The sequence below is a fragment of the Melospiza georgiana genome, chromosome 7, assembly GCF_028018845.1.
Source record: "Melospiza georgiana isolate bMelGeo1 chromosome 7, bMelGeo1.pri, whole genome shotgun sequence".
Classification (NCBI taxonomy): Eukaryota; Metazoa; Chordata; class Aves; order Passeriformes; family Passerellidae; genus Melospiza; species Melospiza georgiana.
In genome coordinates this window covers 33668011-33686233 of record NC_080436.1, presented here as the reverse complement: position 1 = coordinate 33686233, position 18223 = coordinate 33668011, and the positions used below count along the sequence as shown (strand labels likewise).

The 18223-nt window shown below is 40.3% G+C and overlaps 1 protein-coding gene across 1 annotated transcript in view; it reads left to right on the top strand.

The window, feature by feature from the left end:
* NCKAP5 (NCK associated protein 5) overlaps positions 1-18223 on the top strand; it is a 368935-nt gene that overhangs the window by 339403 nt on the left and 11309 nt on the right. The window contains exons 17-19 of the mRNA XM_058028292.1: positions 169-305; positions 1791-1920; positions 4476-4663. Of these exons, the coding sequence (XP_057884275.1) occupies positions 169-305; positions 1791-1920; positions 4476-4663 (455 nt within the window). The remainder of the gene's footprint in view (positions 1-168; positions 306-1790; positions 1921-4475; positions 4664-18223) is intronic.

Genomic DNA, 18223 nt, shown 5'->3' with positions numbered 1-18223 from the left:
TAGAACTATTCCATTAAGTTAGTAAGTTCTTCCTTTGAGTAGTAAAATATTATTGGACATAATGAAAGTATCACAATTTGCCCCCAGCTTTTACTGAATTATAATTGACACACTATCATGGAGATGCTGATGAGACCTAGAATTTAAATAATGCCTCCCTTAATTCAGGAATAATTAACCTTGCAAAGCAAAGTGAGCAAGAAGCAAGTTCTGTGACCTCTGCCTCGTTAGACCACGCCGAAGAGATTGTAGAAAATAGAGAAGTTCTTCCAGAGTGGGCCCCCAAGAAAACTACTAAACCAAAGGTATAAAATGAGTAGTGGCACCTCTTAAATGAAATGGGTACTGTGGCCAGTGTTGAGTATCAGTGTTTTAATATGTGTGAAGAGTAACTAACAATCTAACAGCTGCATTTACTTCCTTACCCTTCATTCACTCTCTCATTATTTATCAGTAATAATAATACAGCACCTAAAGGTTCTTTGTCCTCCTGGTTATAAACATGTTTTAATTAAAATCCTCTCAGGACTTTTAGAAAAGGAAATGGAGATATTTTACCCCATTCTTCTCTTCCAGAAAGCTGATCTTGTTTGTTGCTTTTCATGAGATTGGGATGTTTTTTTTCCCCAGGACTAGGTTTCCTTGTCTGTATGTCTGTCTAGTATGAGAGTTTGAGACGTGCTATGAAGTATTGTGAACAGGAAAATACTCTAGAGTATGTTCCCAACACGTATGTACTCTAACGTTTCTGTGGGGTTTTGGGACTACAGCTGACATGCAATGCTGGGAATTCCTGGCTGCATGCAGGGATGCTCAGCTCTGCTTCCCTCTCCACAAGTGTGTGATTCCTATCAAAAAAATGTCCTTCTGCATCAGTTAAAAGCTGCAGCATGGATGGAAAGATGGGGAAATTATTATCTTATTATTATATAATTTTATTATTACCATTATTATTATTAGTAGTAGTAGTAGTAGTAGTAGTAATAGTAGTATTATCCCTCTTAGAGAAACAGAATCAAAATCTCACTAGGGCCACCAGAGTAGGGGTGGTAGGTGGTATTTATACATGCCATCACACCAACACTATCAGGCCTGGCTTCCCCCTGCCTGGTTTGGAGGGTTTATTGTACTGAGCTGCTGCTCCTGAATGCCTTGAGCCTTCAGGCCTTCCATGATTAGAAGATGTCCAGAGCTGTCAGTGTTCCTCTCTATTCCCAGAAGAAAATCAATGATACTGCTTCCTGGAAAGAGCTGGCAAAGGAACCACCTGGGAACTAAGGGCTCTCCAGGACTGTAATATAAATATCAGGATAAGAGATAGGAATTTAGGAAACAACTAGGATTTACTGGTGTAGAAATTGTCCACTGGCCATCCTCATTGTCTCTAGAGTTGCTTGCAGCAAACTGTTTGTGGTGTGATAATTTTGCATGTTACAACTAGACTGTATTAAACATACTTGAGAACTACTAAAACTAAACTTGCTGGATAAAATTACCCCAAAATATTGGTGGAATCGAAAAAAATGTTACAGTGGGGGGGAAAAAAAGGTTAAAATGTGGATTGCTTCTGCCAGACTGTCTCAGGGGGTGTAGCAGGATAAGAATGGATTGTTTCCCCCCATGTCAGACTGATGATTACTTGAAGCAGGCTGGTAATGCAGACTTTCCCAGTTGAACTACCTGTTTATACTGCATGATGAATATAAAATGTTCTACTCCCAGTATAATCTTCAGCATTATTTTGATATTTTTGCATTTTCTGACTTGCTGCCATGCCGTTCTTTGTGTAGGACACAGCTCTAAGGGTGTGCACGTACTCAGCGAGCAGCACTGACAGTGAGGCAGAGCCAGAGTACAAAGCCAGTTATTTCAGAGCTGCACAGGAGACTCTTGTGGAGCTAACAAAGAGCAACAGACAAGGTAATTGAAAATTGGTACATAAAGATGTATGTCCCTCATCCCCACACTGACTCAGCAGCAGATGGTGTCCTTCATTGAACTTTCTGTCTAGATTTCACTTTCTAACCCCAAATCTTTCTTCAGTCTAATTTTCCATTAACTTTTTATTACCTTTTTCTTTTTATTATGTGTACATCCTTTTTCCCCCTCTTCCACAGTTTTTGCTAGTGGGGGCTTAACTTGTAGGTTTTTATATATAAACCTCTGTGGTGCAAATAAAAATAATTACATTATTACAAAATTGAAAGGTAACTATAAATATAGTTTTCTTTTTTTTTTTTTTTTTTTTTTTTTGTTATACAGCCAGTTGAAATAATGCAGTGATGAAGGCCACAGTTTCCCAACCTCTGTGTCAAGGTGATGTTGGTTATGGTGCCACAGTGAACTCTCTCTCATTTTCCTCTCTGTATATATTGCAGCTTTCAAGTGAGAAAGCTTTTAGTGAGAATTGACGGCAATTCGGAATTTACTGAATTCCAGTAGATAAAAACACATTAAGTGAAGTTCTTGAGATAATAGTTTTCTGTGTGTTTAATAACCTGGGAAATTGCTGCCTTGCCTCCATCGCCAGCCTGCTGTGCTCGGAGCCACCTTCCCGTGCAGATGTGTGCCCTGGGGAGGGGAGGGCAGCTCTGTCCCTGTCCCTGCAGCCCAGGGGTCCCTGCAGCTGGGAGTTCTGGCCAGGGCCTGGAGCTGATGCCCTGAGCAGCCTCAAGCTGGCCTGGCACAGATCAGCACCTGCAGCACCATCACCAGGTGATGATGATGGCACGGAGAGCAGCACAGGCGGCTGCACGCTGGGCTCTTCAGTGTCTCCTGCATTTGGCATTTTCAGAGCTAACCCACTGCCTGAGATTCCATGGGAGAGAGCAGAATAGCAAGCTAGGATCATTTATTTACATTAGTGCTGCAGCTTTGTGGGTTTAATCTGTAGAAAATATTGCAAGTCATTTTAGTCAGCCCATAAACACTTATTTTTACAGATTTTGCTTTTTACAAAGCATATTTTAATGCAATAAATATGTTTTTTTAAAAGAAGTAAATAAGCTTTTTCTCTTTCCTGCATTCATCACAATTTGCAGAAAAAAACCTCCTTATTTTATCATGTGTTAGCAGTTGCATTAAATGGCAGCAGATTCCAAGTTTAATGATATCTAAGCATGACTTGAGGTGACCATCTTACATAGAGATTCATTAATTTTGTGTATATGCCTCCCTTCTGAGCCAGTAAGAGAATAAATACATAACTGTGATTGAGACAAATAGAAGATTATGACACATTACTGCAAAAGTATTTCTGCTGTGCTCATTCCTCATAGTCAGGGTTTCTGTGCTGTGCTCTCTAAATGCTGTTCTCACATGGAATTAACAACCATACTTTATCCCATTCTGTGTTCAAAGGTCTCAGTGTCTTTATGCACTTTTGATATAACCTCAAAACATCCACATGAGGCTGGGGCAGGGGCTCCAGCAAATCCACAGAGAATATTTTTATATGAATAGATAATTGCATTTATTAGCTAAATCCCCAAACTCACTGGGTGCACAGTTATAGTGTTGGAATGATTTTCATTTTCCATTTATGAGCAGGGAACAGAAAGACTGAGTGCCCAATGCAAAGGCTATTAAAAGTCAATTATAAGAGTTTTGTTGATTTAATGGGCTTAGCATGAGATTCCCAGCACATTGCCCAATGTTAAAGAGAAGGTCAGTAGAGTAACAGGGAATATGCCAAATATTCCAGATCCTTCTCTTCCAACCATAAAAGTGTTTTGATTTCAGTGTTATAAATTGGTTCTACCCTGATGTGATTCTGTTAGAGGCATTGGAGGCAGACCTTCTCCTAAGGCTGTAGGTTATAAGGCAGTGTTGAAGTTTGTGTAACAAGAATTGGGAGGAAAGAGCTTAATGTTCACATAAACATCTGTCTCCTGTGTGCTTTCATGAAGCTGCAGAAAATTCCCCTGGTTTTATTTTGTTCTTCTGAATGAGTTTTCAGCCTTGGACTTCAGAAACCAGGGCTTTATTCCTAATGTTGTGCTACAGCAGGCTCTGGAACAAGCACCACTTTCTTACCTTACTTGTGTATTTTTATGCTGTTGTATTCATTAACTAAAAATGTAGTGAAAAGGAAAAAACTCCCAAGTGCAGCCAAACTGAAGGGTATGCTAAAGGAACTTAGCACATCTGCCATGTAAGTCTATTAAAAGAGAAGAACATAACCTTTCTGCAAATAATTAAGTGAGAAGATCCCCCAAATTAACCACCTTGTCTATAATTTGAAAAGAAAGGAAATTAATTCTGTCTGTCTCATACTATCTCCTCCTGCTCAAACATTTAGTGTGAACAGTCCCCTGTATATGCATTGGAGAATTAGAAGGCAGTATTTTTAATGTTTCTATTGCATTTAATTTCAGATACCTTAAAAAACAATTTGAATACATTTTACAATTGTAAAATTACACTAAAATCAATGTAGACTGTCATGAGGATATTATTTGTTACATCTCTTGCAGCTGTGCAGGAAAAACAAAGTCAAAGAAGGTCGTTTTTGGGGAACCCAATGTCAATATTGGATTTGTACCAACACAGTCTCTATGGCCACTTTGGAGAGGATGGACCTGAACAATTGGCACATTACAGTTTAATTGAGCAGCTGAGTGGAGCTTCCAGTAAAGACAGCAAGACCAAGGAGAGCCCAAGTGTAAGTTACTGTAATTTTTGTATTATTTCTCATTTTCCTCATTATTATTTTTACTTCCCTTTTGTTTTATTCCCCAGTGTGTTGATTGATTACTAAAACCAGGCAGACTTGGAAAAAACATGACCTGCAGAAGAGTAAAGATCTGAGTATTTTTAGAACAGAATGTTACATTTGAATGCTCAACTGTCACAAAATTAGACTTACAAAATTGACAAGTAGAGACAGGCTAGTGCTTGTACTCCACCATTAGTGAGGAGCTGAAATTTAAAGCTAGCAAGTAAACACAGGATTTGTCTTTTAAGGCTGCTCCTCCACATATAATTAGATAGCTTATATAGAACAACATGGATTAAATTGCTTAAAACTCTGGAGAAGTATTCCTGAAAATTCAGATGAAATTATGCTATGGAAATCACCTATCTTCTGGTTTATTCTGAGATCTTGGTGTCAGATTTGATGGTTTTAAACATTATTTTGATGAAGACCAGTCCTGATCTGATGACATGACCTTAGTGCTAAACAAAAACAAATTTGTGTTTTCCTCTTACTTCATGTGAATCCACTCCCTTTTCTGTGTCTGTGAGTATTGAACTGACATCACACAGTCTCAGCAACCCTGAAAAGGAACTTTCCAACCTCTTGTTCTCATGCTTTCTCCTCTCATCATCTCACTCCCTTCCCTCTCTCCTTTCATCTAACAAGCCAATTTCTTTGAAAGTAGAGACACCCAGTCATGACCCAGTGCAATCATTTTGCTTCCATGTTCAGTCTGTTTCCCCAGCTCTTCTTTTTAGATTCAAGCTCTTTCATTTCTGTGCGCAGCACTCAGCCCATTTGGGGAGTGTTACACTATAAACAAAGGTGGTAGCAGAAAATAAGGAATGAGCTGCTGGTTTGAAATTTACTGGTGTAGTGCATAAATGAAAAAGAATTTTTATCTCTTCCCAGACCCCAGTTTTCAGTTTCAGGAAACGACTGTGCCTTGCAACTTCAGAGGTGATTAACCAAAGTTGGAGTCTTAGAGCTGTCAGGAATCTGGGCCAAATATGCAGAAGGAATATGAAGAACAAAATGGCAGTACTCCTATTTATTCCAATTCTTTTGGCATCAAAGTCCCGCTTAACTGAATATTAAATTGACCACAAACTTCAAAAGAAAAATCCTGAAATGTATGTGCCTCATTTCCCAACCAACCCAATTTCATTAGTACCCAGAATATGATTCCATTTTAATATATGTGGGTCATATTAGAAAGAACAATTTTAAATAATCTGACTTCATAGTTGGGAAGGAAAAAAAAAGTAAAAAGGGCAGCAGAAGGTTGTTAAAAAGGATATGTGCAGGAAAATAATTTGAGCATCCACTTAATTCCTCATCCAGAACATCCAGAAATTCAGAGCTTAATTATGTGTAGGAGATGAATTATATATGTGCGCATATATATATATATGTGTGTGTGTGTATATATATGAAAAAAATACATAAAAATCAGTTCTGTCTTCTGAAGGCCAAGGTCTTTTGCTATTAACAGAGCAATTAGATTTGGTTCCAGTATAGAAAAGTGACTCAGAGTTGCAACTACTTTTAATTAATTCTTTTCAGGAATGCCTTATATATGATGTCTCTGCAATGTGCCAAATCAGCCTCAAAACCTAAAGAAAGCCATTGAAGAGGCCTTAGGATCCTGTAAAACTCCATCATTTAACCAAAAGGCATCAGGTGTGTAGCTCAGCCAGCACCAGCATTTTTCATGCATTATGCTGGGGAGCTCTTGAGTTTACTTTTCAAGGGTCTGAAATAGCTCTCCAAACAGCATTGCCTCTCCCTGAACAGCAGAAGCTCAGTAAAGCACTAGAGATTTGCCTATTAGTATTAAACTTTTCAGAATGACAAATGAGAGGAAGTAACCATGAAAAGCAGGTTGCCCTGAACTCCTTGTTTGAAACAGCACAGCAAATTTTTCTGAGCTGCAGTTTGTCCAACAGGAGAAGATCCACAGTCTGTTTAAATCAGAGTTGTGTGATCTGCAACACTACCCACAAAAAAAGGGGGACAGCAGAGACAGAGGCACTTATGGCCAACAAATTAAAAAAAAAATCTAAGTGTATAAATTTTGGGGGGAGAATATGCAGTTTTCATGCAGAATATTTGGTATTTTGAAAAAGGAAAGAGTACAGGCTTTGAATTTAATTCCCAAAAGGCAAAAACCAAAGATGTGCATCAAAAATGGGCAAAATGAGTTTACAGTGCTTGTGTGAAGAGCAAGTGTGCTGAGCCAGCCCCTGAGCCCATTGAATGGGGCTGTGCAGCTCCAGGATGGCACTGGGGCAGCCTGGGGGCTCTAATGAGGCAGGAATCTCTCTTAGCCCAGACCTGGCATTTGATTTGTCTCCTTCCCAACCAATGCATCCTCCAGCATTGCCTCCAGAGTTTATACACAGCAAATTTCATCAGCAAAAAAAGCACTGTACAGGAGCTCCAGAAGAGAAGCAACTGATGGGCCATTACTGTGATAAAGGGACACTGCAGGGACAGTTTAAGGAATCAAAAAGTGCTTTTAGACATTGAAGGGAAAAATACTTATTGTTACAGTCTTAAACAGAATCCTGGTTAAATTGTCTTGACATTAGGACCAATTTTATGTTACTTTTATTTTCACCTGAAAAACATATTCTGAAATTATGTCATCCTTTGGCACACTGCAGAATTTTGGATGAGAAAAGCAAATCACTATTTCAAAGAGAGGAATAAAATGCATTGAATCATCAGCAGAAAACTTTCACTTAAATTAACAACCATGTGTATTTTCCTCATGTAAGATTTTCCAAACAAGAAACATTCATTTTAAATATATCAAATGAATTATTTTTTATTTGAACAGTAACTTCTCTGGTTTAATACAATATACAGCACCTGATCTGAAGTTCACTGCAGGCAGCCCATGGGAGACACCCTGTCAGTGAAACTTCACTGAGCCCTGCATTAAACAGCTGCTCCTATTCCTTGCACCCTGGGAGTGCCCTGAGCACTTTGCCAACATCATGACCATGTTTATGCAGTGAAAAAATTATTTCACATTTCATCAGTTAATTTACTGCTTAGACTTCATAGCTCAAGTGACTTTTTTCTTACAAGAATTCAGAAAACAAGATGAATTTCCATTCCCCAGGCTCATTGTTTATTAACATATTTTATAATCAAACAGGAACCATTTGAAGAAGTAACTGAGTTGGTCAAAGATTTTATAACTTAATCATCCTTGTGGTCCCAAAGAATTATGGAAAATATGTTTACTTCTCTGTCCTTAACCAGCTATCACATAGTTCTCTGTAATAAAGCCCTTCTTGGTCTCTTTGTCCCTATTGCTCAATTTAAGTCACCATCAAGGCTTGCTTGGGATTTCAAGCATGACTTGAGAACTTTAAAAAAAAAAGATCCCTTATGGAAGGAATTGGTACCCATCAGAAGTTTCTAATTCCTCTTATTTTCCCCCAGTTGTGATGAGATACATAAGAAATCTGACATTTCTGGCACAGTTACCTTGTTAATGGCCTGGGCACTTGAACTGAGGGACTCATTTAACAAAGGAGTTTTCTCTGGGCACTGTGAGTTATGGCCACATCCACCACACAGGGTTTGGGTGTGTGGAACAGATGATTCATGAATGAAATCAAATCCCTGTGCCTGGAAATTCAAGTAGACATTAGAGAGAGCTGGTAAATGCAGGCCAAGGAAAAATTAGAGATGTTGCTGCTGTTTAGGCTGCACTCACAAATAGGACTGACCTGGCAGCATTCCCAGATAAACTCAAGGATTTTACAGCTGAGTGGGCTGATTGGGAGTTAATGCTGTATGATTGACCTGTTGTGCTCACATCCTCCTATTAGCAGGGAGAATACCCACTAAAGGACTGGAAACAAGAAAAGTCTGGCAATTGCACAACACTTGCCATCCTCCAGGATCTCCAGGCATTAAGCTGATAGCAGAGAGGCTGTACCAGCCTTGCTGAGTTACAGCATCACTTAGAGCAGCCCTGACACCTCTGCAGGCTGCACTAAACAAGAGTGAGAGGGAAATAAAGAAAGGCCTGAGCTGCTTCTCCTTGTGGCTCATCTGCAGAGATCAGTAAGACTTGAGCTGGGTGTGAGCTGGCAGCACACTGGGTACTGTGCACCTCTTTAGGCAGATCTTGGAGAATGTGCCAGAAAAGTTTGTGTGCCTGATTCGGGTTCTTTGAGACCCTTTCTGAAAGTGCCTTGCTCTCTCTGAAAGGGAGAAGCTCTTTGGCTCTTGAATTAAGTCTCTTTTAAAAAGGAGTCTCCACGTTTGAGTATCTGAAGTAATTCTGAGGAGACCATGTGCACTCTGCTTTCACAGAGAATTAATTTTTTTCCCATTATCAGATGTGCTTAGGGAGGGATTCTGCTTATCACATATGGAAAAGCCTAAGATAATGATTTTGGTCCAATTAGCACTTGGGAAGAGCTCTATCCTAAGACTTTAAATGGAAAGGAGGTGTTGCCCTGGGGAACAGCTTTCCTCCTTTCCCTGACCAGCAGCTGCCTTATCCTGAATACCAGACTTTCAACCCAAAGTTAAAAATATGAACATTGCCCCAAACTTTCCTCTGTGGGAAACTTAATAAAAGTCAGCTATTGTAGTTACCATTTGTATTTGAGAGTGAAACCACATCTCAGGGCACACTCTGGTGAGCACTAAATAACTTCTTTCCTTTTCTTTTCATATAACATGAACACCTGCAGCTGGGGCAGCCCTGGGTGATATTTTGCTGGGCCAGCAGGATCTGTTTTGCTGTCTGGAAATTGGTGACACCTGTGTCATGTTACAGCCAGAAGAAAACAGCAAATGCTCCTGAGGACCTTGGTCTTGGCTTGTTTTGTACAATGTGTGGGTTACTGCAAATATAGAGTTTGAAGCAGCTCTTACAAATTATTATACCAGAAAGTAATGGAAGGTAGAGGAGGTCCCTTGTCAATAAAAGAAATATTCTAATGGGCTGGATCAAATACAGAAATTAGGTGATAGTCGGTTTCCATGTACTAATTGCATATTTCAGTTTATTTCATATCAAGCACAGAAACCTCACCTCCTCTTTGCTATTTTTCTTGTCAGGCTTAAGAGAGAGGAAGATGATGAGGTGGGGAGGGAATCAGCTTTATTTGCTCTCCTAGCCCTGATGAACCTGGGATATTAAGCAAGAAACTGCCACAATCTGTAGATTGGAAAGAAGTCTGCAGTCTCATTCACCCATCTTGGGTGTTTTAAGATCTTTGTTTTTCTTTCAAGTAAGGAATGAACATATCAAATCATTGCATGTGTTCAGAGAGGTGATCTAGTAAAGTAAACATTTGGTGGTATGTTTATATTCAGCACCACCATGTGATCCCTGAGTGTGGCCTCATGGGGACCTTTGAGCTGCACATTTCCCAATTTTGTCAAAATTGCCTCAATAGGATTTTCCCACTGACAGGCTTGAGGCTGCCAGATTTCCTGTCTGTGTAATCAAGGGGTTTGATTCTCAGATGAGTGATGCAATACTTGTGCCATCAAAGCAGGGACTGTCTGAGTAATTGCCTGAGTTGATGTAAAACCCATTGTCAGGGGAATTATACAGGAGTATTTGACAACCTAAGTGACAAAAACCACAGGAGCATGGTCTGACAGGAAAGCAGATTTGACCATACCACCCATGGGAATAATGCAGAATTAAACTTATTTTTTCTAAGCTAAAGTCTGATTTGCTCATGTTAAATTAGAAATAGGCTAAGACATCTGCAGACATCAACAAATCACTTGTATCTGCATGTTTTTTTCCCCCTCCACAGGACAAGTTCACATTCTAAGATCTGCTTCCAAGCCTTATATTCCCAATGAGGTCTTTATTGTTTCTAATACCTTGCCATCAAAGTTGCTCCCAAAAAATAAAGTGGAGAGACAGCAAAACAAGCAATTTGAAGCCTAGCTAGGCAGTCTTCTGGGACCAAAGCCTCACTTGACACACATCACTTAAGAGAAATATTGTGTGGTGTGGAAGAACATCCTTGCAGCCAGCCTGAGGAACTGGCTTGGCAACAGTAAAAAGCTGCAGTTATAGGAGGCTCATTTCTCTCCCTGTGCCTTCTAGGTGAAACTGCTGAGGTTTCTTATGCTGCTGGGAGCTTTAGTAAAAAATTATGCAATGGAGAGTGGCTCAGCAAGGAGGTTGATAGCATTCTCCATAACTTTCTTAAGTTTTTAAAAGGCTTTGGCAACAGAAAACATTTGGAATGCAGTGTCCACAGGAGAAAATAACTTTTTTAATGGTATGCAAGGGACATTTTTAGGGAAAAGATAACCCTAAAAAAAAAAACTGGAAGCTGCTATCTGCTGAAGCAGTTCTGCTTCTAGCATTAATGGCCTCAGTAGTTTTAGTGCTGTGCCACCAAAGCCCATTCTGACTAGCCCTCCAGCTGGTACAAAGGCTATTTTATGTTTGGGTAGTGTATTTATGGGCATGGGTAGGTGGTGACATTTTAACTCAAATATCTTTTAGCACATAGTTTTAAGAGTATTTGGGTATCAGTGAGGGACAGAAAGTCTTTGGCATAGGAGAGCAGGCTGTGTGGCATTTAAAACACATGGTGTGCAAGGCTAGCAGGAGAATGGGTTGGATGCGAGAGAAGATGAGAGAAGATGTGGAGAAGTGGGAACAGGAAATCCAAGGGCTTCAGGCATTGCTGGGCAGGTGGGTGCAGTTCCAGTGGCTCTGGCACAGTGTCACCAAGTGCTGAGCATCCCCAGTGATCTGTGCCTGTGTGGCTTGTCAGCTGCCAGGGGCAGATGTCTGGCCTTGTGATTAAAAGCCAAGATGTCCCGTGGCCACAGCTGGAGCCTTGTGCTCACTGAACCCCTTTGGCCCTGTAAGGAGGGGAGAGCTTTGCCCTTTCTGAGTGGAAAAATCTGATCACTGGAGCAAAAACCCCACATCCCACCATCTCAGCAAGTAATTTCAAATTACAGAGGGAGCTTGTCTTTTCAGCACGTGGGAGCTGCATAACCACCTTACCCACTGGCCCAGATGTCACAGAAAGGCCTGGAGTTCATTTGCCAGAATCGCTGAGTGCTGGCCCAAAGCTGCTCGTGTGCAAGTGCCCAGAACAGCACAGAGCAGCAGAGAACAGCACAGAGCAGCTGTGCAGAGCTGTGCAGAGCAGCACAGAGCAGCTGTGCAGAGCTGTGCATTTGCAGGCTGTGTGCCCTGTCACAGCTCTGATGGCCTGGCCCCCCAGGTCATTTCTCAGCAGGGATGAGTAGCTGCATTATCAGCAGGGTGTGGGTAAGACCCTGATACATCCAGTTCTTTCCCACCCCTCTGCCCACTGCAGACACATGCCCAGCACTCATTGGAGTGCCTTTATAGTCCATTTGCCTTTATAACTGGAGATTACATCTGGATTTCATAGGCACAGGGGCTCTTAGGTGGAAAGCAGGAAGATCCTTTAGTCTAATAAGAACCAAAAGTACATACAGAATAAAGGGATAATTTGCTAGTGATTTCCCCGAGTGGAAAATGTTCTGGGCTGTTTTTCAGAGGTTTGACAGATGGAGCTGATGTGATTTGCAGCATGGCCCAAAGTGCACTCGTGTTTCTGCCATTTGTAACCAGGCATTCTTCACTCTCCCATCTCTGGAAATAAAGCTGCAGGTTTCATTTCTCTCACTGTAGAACAGGAATATTATAATAATACTGTGGGCCAAAATAGAATTCAGGAGACATTAAAAGCAACGAATTATAAATATTAGTAAGCATGTGAGATAGTGTAATTGTTGTAATGATATTAGTAATAAAAGAAAAAGCTGAAAAATAGATTGTATACCATAAACATTGGATTGACTCAATCAAGATGAGAGCAGTAAGGCACAGAGGTGTGTTCAGTGAGCTGTTTGTTTTCTGAAGCGGGAAAATGTTTTGACTCCAAGAGGACCATGTGATTAGCAGAGTTAAATGACATGAATAAAGGCTGTAATATTTTTGTGAATTGTTTTTCCAGCTGAAGCTTGTCTTCCCCATCTATAACAGTGATGTTTTGCATAAAGCACTCAAACATCATGCAGAGAAGGGTGGGAAATGACTGATATTTTATGTGAGAGTTCTGTACCAAGGAGAGTACATGAGGAATAAGTTACACAGATGATGGCAGCAGGAATTGTGGCAATATACTGAGAATATGTTGGCAAATTATTTCTATTTTTAAGAGGACGCTTTTTCTTTCCATATTCACATAACAATATCCTAATCAATGTGGTATTTTATGTCAAATATTGACAAAAAACATATTGAAATAATTTTTTTTGTGTTTAGAATTTGTTCCACTAGCTGTTTTCCTTTCCCAAAAGTGATTTGCCTTTTATTGAAATGAGAAGTTATACTAGATTTTGTGCACTATGACACATGGACTCTCTATAACCTAAAGTAAAATATTGGTAAATATTTTTTGCAAGTTCAAACTTTCTACTTTATAGCAGGTCCCAAAGTGTAATATTTTGTCTCTTTCTATATTTTATAGAAAGATTTCTCTTTCTATATTTTAGGCCCCAATACATGAATTGCAGTCTTTTGCAGCATTCATATTAATTTAATGAAAAGCAATGTTTGTATTTGACAGGAGAAAAAAACATGGTATTTAGCAGATTTAGCAGCAAAAAGTGACACAGGGAACATTGAGAAATGCACAAGATGTGGTTATATAATTCAGATGTGTAATTATCCTTCACAAAGGCTAGGAGTGATACAAGTTTCCATAGCACATGTCAGGGTCCTGGCAGCCTGAGCTGCTCATCATTCCCTGAGACACAACCTGGTGGCTCTGCTCCCATTAGTGCCACCTTCTCTCAATCTCTCCATCCTTTGCCTCCTCGTTAATAGAGGGCACTAAAAATTTTACCTACTGTAAAAAAACTGTAGCCTGAAGAACTTCTCTTAGCTACTTCAGTGTTAATCTCAGCAAATCAAACCCCAAGTGATTATTATGTAAAAAATTGCCAGTCAAACACTTTAAAGTGATTTTTCTGACATCCTATTACATATGCACATATCCTATGGGTTACTGAATGCTCTGTAAAGCAAACTGTAAAACAGGGTCTCAGATGGGTTTGGGAGGATGAAGAGTAAAGCAAAAGTGGGTGGAAAAGAAGAAATTAAATATGAATAGTGTGTGTCGCTGTGGATTATAAAATTAAAATATTAAATATGCAGTAATAGTCTATGATATTTCTTCTAACAAAAAAAAAAGTTACCCAATTGGGAAACTTGTTGGTAACACATAGAATAAGACAAAAAGCAGATTTGAAATGAAAAAGATTATGCTTGAAACTGAGGAGCAAAAGTAGCAGAGCAGATAGCATGTGCTTGCTGGTTGCTCTTGCAAGAATTATTTTTCTCTGCATAGACTAAGAGGAGACTTTTTTAATGTCCTGTAATCAGTAAAAATAAAGGTCAGGGTTTCTTCAAGCTTCTCTTCTTAATGGCTGTGCCTAAATGGATATTTAGACACTTCAGCTGCCCAGTTTTCAAAGATGCTACAAATCTGTAGCTTTTGCTGATGTCTCTGACCAATTTATGTTATTTGGATCCTGTGAAAATCATGGAGTTTATAGAGGTGCTTGAAAATTGGTTTCGATATTCTCCCTCTAACTGGCAGAATTTTGGTCTGTAACATCCTGCTTCTGTGGGCAATGACATGGAACATCAGCAGACATTTCCCCCAGGTTGAAAGGAAGGCCAAATACTGTGCATTTCTAATCTGGTCCTACTGTGCTCCCATTAAGATCATATCTAAATGAAATTCTTCATCTTTTTAAATCCATTTCTCTATTGCATTTTCCATAACATTAGTGTATAGGCAGCTGGAAAAAGCTAAAACTTGCATTTGTATCATTTCACAGAATATTTTTACTGTCACCATTATAAGAACATCATCCTATCTTTTAATGTTTCCTACAACCACTATGGCAAGCCAGGGTGCAGAGAGCTCAACATTTCTAACACAGCATTTCTAGAAATGAAATCCGTGTACTATGGCAAGCCAGGGTGCAGAGAGCTCAACATTTCTGATACAGCATTTCTAGAAATAAAACCCATGGCGAAAACACAGAAGCTGTGTTATAACATCTTTAATGGCATGGTGTTGATAACAGAGGCAGCAAGGAAAGCCAAGGACAGCAGCCACCATTTAGAAGCTGTGTGATGTGAGGGCTGGAGCCTTCCTGATTGACTGCTGAAAACTAAATTGTCTTTGGAGCTTCTGTCTGTTTGTGGCTGTTTCATCACTTGTCCTGGTGACACGCGAAGATGAAGTCTCTGTATGGGCAGGGAATTTAGGTATGAGGACATTTATCTTCCTGTCTTGTTCTACAAGGCAAATCCTTGCTGGGTTTCTCCTCCCATTCCATGAAGCTGCCTGGCTGCCCAATTAGTGTGCCTGGGAAGAGGAAAGGGGGCTAAGGCTGATGTCACCCACAGGCGTCACACGCTCTGCTTTTAGCTCAGCGCTGTCCTTCTGTTCCTGTGAAAGTGTTGGGGAGCCCACTCTCTCTCCTCCACAGCCAAAAACTTTCATACAAAGCAGGGACTTGGGATTTCAGCTATCTCGTGCCATTCCTGGCACAGACATCTGTGGGAAGCAGAACTTTTGCCTCCATATCCTGTTTCTCTGGTAGGCACGGAGTCCGGATGGCAGAGGACAGAAAAATCCAGATTTATGAATGCAGCATGATGTGGATAATTACCATTCATATTTACTCAGGGGGAGAAACCACTCAGAGTGCACAGGCCCCAGGGCACAGAGCATGAAGTGAAAAATCTCCATAGGTTCCACAGGCTCTGGACAGCACAAAACCCTGGGGGTTTACCCAGGGCACTCCAACAGGAGTGAAATCATCAACTCCGGTTGACAAATCATAGCCTGCCTTGCTATGCAAATTCTAGTTCTGGTGGCACTGGAATTTGCTAACCTGTGCTAAGCCAATTTTGTGAGACAGTTGGGAGTTTAACAAACGTATTTCAAATTGTATTTTGGAGAAATCTCAAGCATGGGGGGAACTGGTCATGTTCTGTTCATTGCAGCAGATGGCATCCCATTTGGTGTTTGTTAGCTTTGTTTGCAGCTCAATATTTTGTTTCTAGGGGAACTCAGTAAGTTAAATAATTTATTTCTCTAATGCATCAAGATTCTGATCCAAACTCCACTAAAGTCAGTGCAAAACATTTGATTAACTACCACGTTCAGTCGATTAAATGCCAGGTTCTGTATGTTGAAGAGTATTTCAGATGCTCCCTAGTGAGAACCTCTGTGAGGCCTCTGCCTTTCCACAGAGAAATTTTTGCCTGCAAATAAAAAAATACTCAAATACATTCAAAAAGCTTAACAGACATGAGTGCAGGACTGTGGAGATAGGGATGATGTTCTGGCTGAATGTCCAAATTGCTAAGCCTCTCTTGCTATTAAATTCCCCATTTTTTAAATAAAGAATATAAATAATACCTTCCAGCTGCATTTGGAATTTAATCTAGTACTGTTAGCAGGCTGCTTTGAGAGCTTTGAAGGCCCCATAGCAGCACTAAGCAAATAATCATTATCACTTAATATTCTCATCAAGCATTCTTGCTCAAGATGGGATCTTTCATTACAAGGGCTAACCATAAACACATTGCTCCTCTGATGAGGAATTTTCTGAATGTCAGGAGCAAATTCATACCCTGATCCTGCAAAGAGTTTTGCATGGGCAGAATTATACCACCTTAGCAGTCCTGCTGTCCATACAGGGCTCTAACCATGCCTGTGCATGGAGGAGATTTTTATTCCATTGTTACAAGCATTTTAATCCTGAATAATCTAAGATATTGAAGAAATTAACAGTTAAAAGGGTTTTTTTTTGTATTCTAATAAATATTAAATGCCAGCTCATTTTCAACAACATTTCTTCAGATTATTCATTCACTAGTAGGGCCTAGCAACTGCTTTGTTCTGTATTTTCATCCTGATTTTCTGTTTGTGTCATCTTTGAGCATTCAAAACGTGAGTGTGCATTAGCTGTACAGTGTGTCTGCATGAATTCCAGTTGTATTTTAGTCCTCCTAGTGGCCTATTATATTAACAATATTACAATCTGTGTTTAGGCACAGGAACATGTTCTGTATCACCAGTACCTCACTGCAGTTGCAGCATTGATGCTGCAGTAACACTTCTGCATTGCTCAAGTCAATAAATCTCCTAAAGCATTTGCCCAACAGATCCAGTCATGTGGCAGCTGTCACTTCACACACTTCTCTTTTTATACAGAAATTGCAGTGAAATCAATGCAAAAGAAAACCCTTATTCTTCCCCTGCAGGAAGCCCACTGTGGGAGCAGGAGCCTATGCTGCTTCTTCACACCAAAATCCTTTTTTAGTCATACCCAAACAGAGGTTTTCCCACAGCCAGACAAGGGGATCAGAACCCACAAAAAAAACCCAGGGTTCCCAATGTATCTTTTCACTGTGCCTTCTTTCTCTGAAAAAGCCTCAAAAGCCTTGCCAAAATATCACCTCACAACCTGGGAAGGGTCTTTTACAGCCCAGGTGGGCTCAGCACAAACAGTTACCTCCCTTTCAGGTCCTGTTAGAGGCTTAAGCTGAGCTTTGCTGGTATCCAGGGAAGCTGGGGGTGGAAAGACAAAGGTCTGTCCAGCACTTGTGCTTGAGTTTTCTGTCTCAAAGAAAACTCTGTCTCTCTGATTCTTGAAAGCATTGGGAAATGTTAATGGAATTGGTTTTGTTTATAGTTCAAACTCACTTAACATGTCTCTGCTCATAGACACGAGTAAGAGACAGCTCTCCCAGCTCTGGTTTAATGAGTTGGTACCCCAAATCTCTGGGAAGCAGCTTATGGGTTTCCTTTGTCAGAACCAAGAATCTGATAGCACTGTTAATTATCTTAGTGGCAGCAGAACAGTCAAGGTTTAGGTCATGGCTTATAAGACAGGGAAACATAAAAGTTGTAGAAACAAGAAAGCCCCTCACAGCTTGCAGCCCCTGATGGCTCTGCCAGGTCCCAGGGGACACATTCTGTATGCCTGGCTGGGCCACCAAGCAGGAGAGAGCTTCTCATGACCAGAAACAGATGTACTCGTTTCTAAAAGATGAAGTAAACACATCTCAATCCATAAATTACCTAAAATTCCCCTCGGATCACAGCCAGATGATATGCATGTTAATCAAAATGGATAGCACTGCTTTAATTCAGTCAGGAGGAAAGTTCAGCATTTGTAAATCTCCTGGCTGGAGGAGCTTCCATCTGCAGCTGTAGCAGTGGTCATCTTGGTGCCCAGCACTGCTCTGCTTATTGTGATTATTCCTAATCATTCTTATTCTTAATTCTCCTAATAATAGACAAACAGTGTTTGTTTTTGAGCATCCTTTAGAGTTAAAAAAGGGACTATGACCTGCCATCAGCATTTCAGACAGGAGTTGCCTATTCCCTACCCCAGTGTGCATTTTGTACACACAGAGTAGGTGCTGGT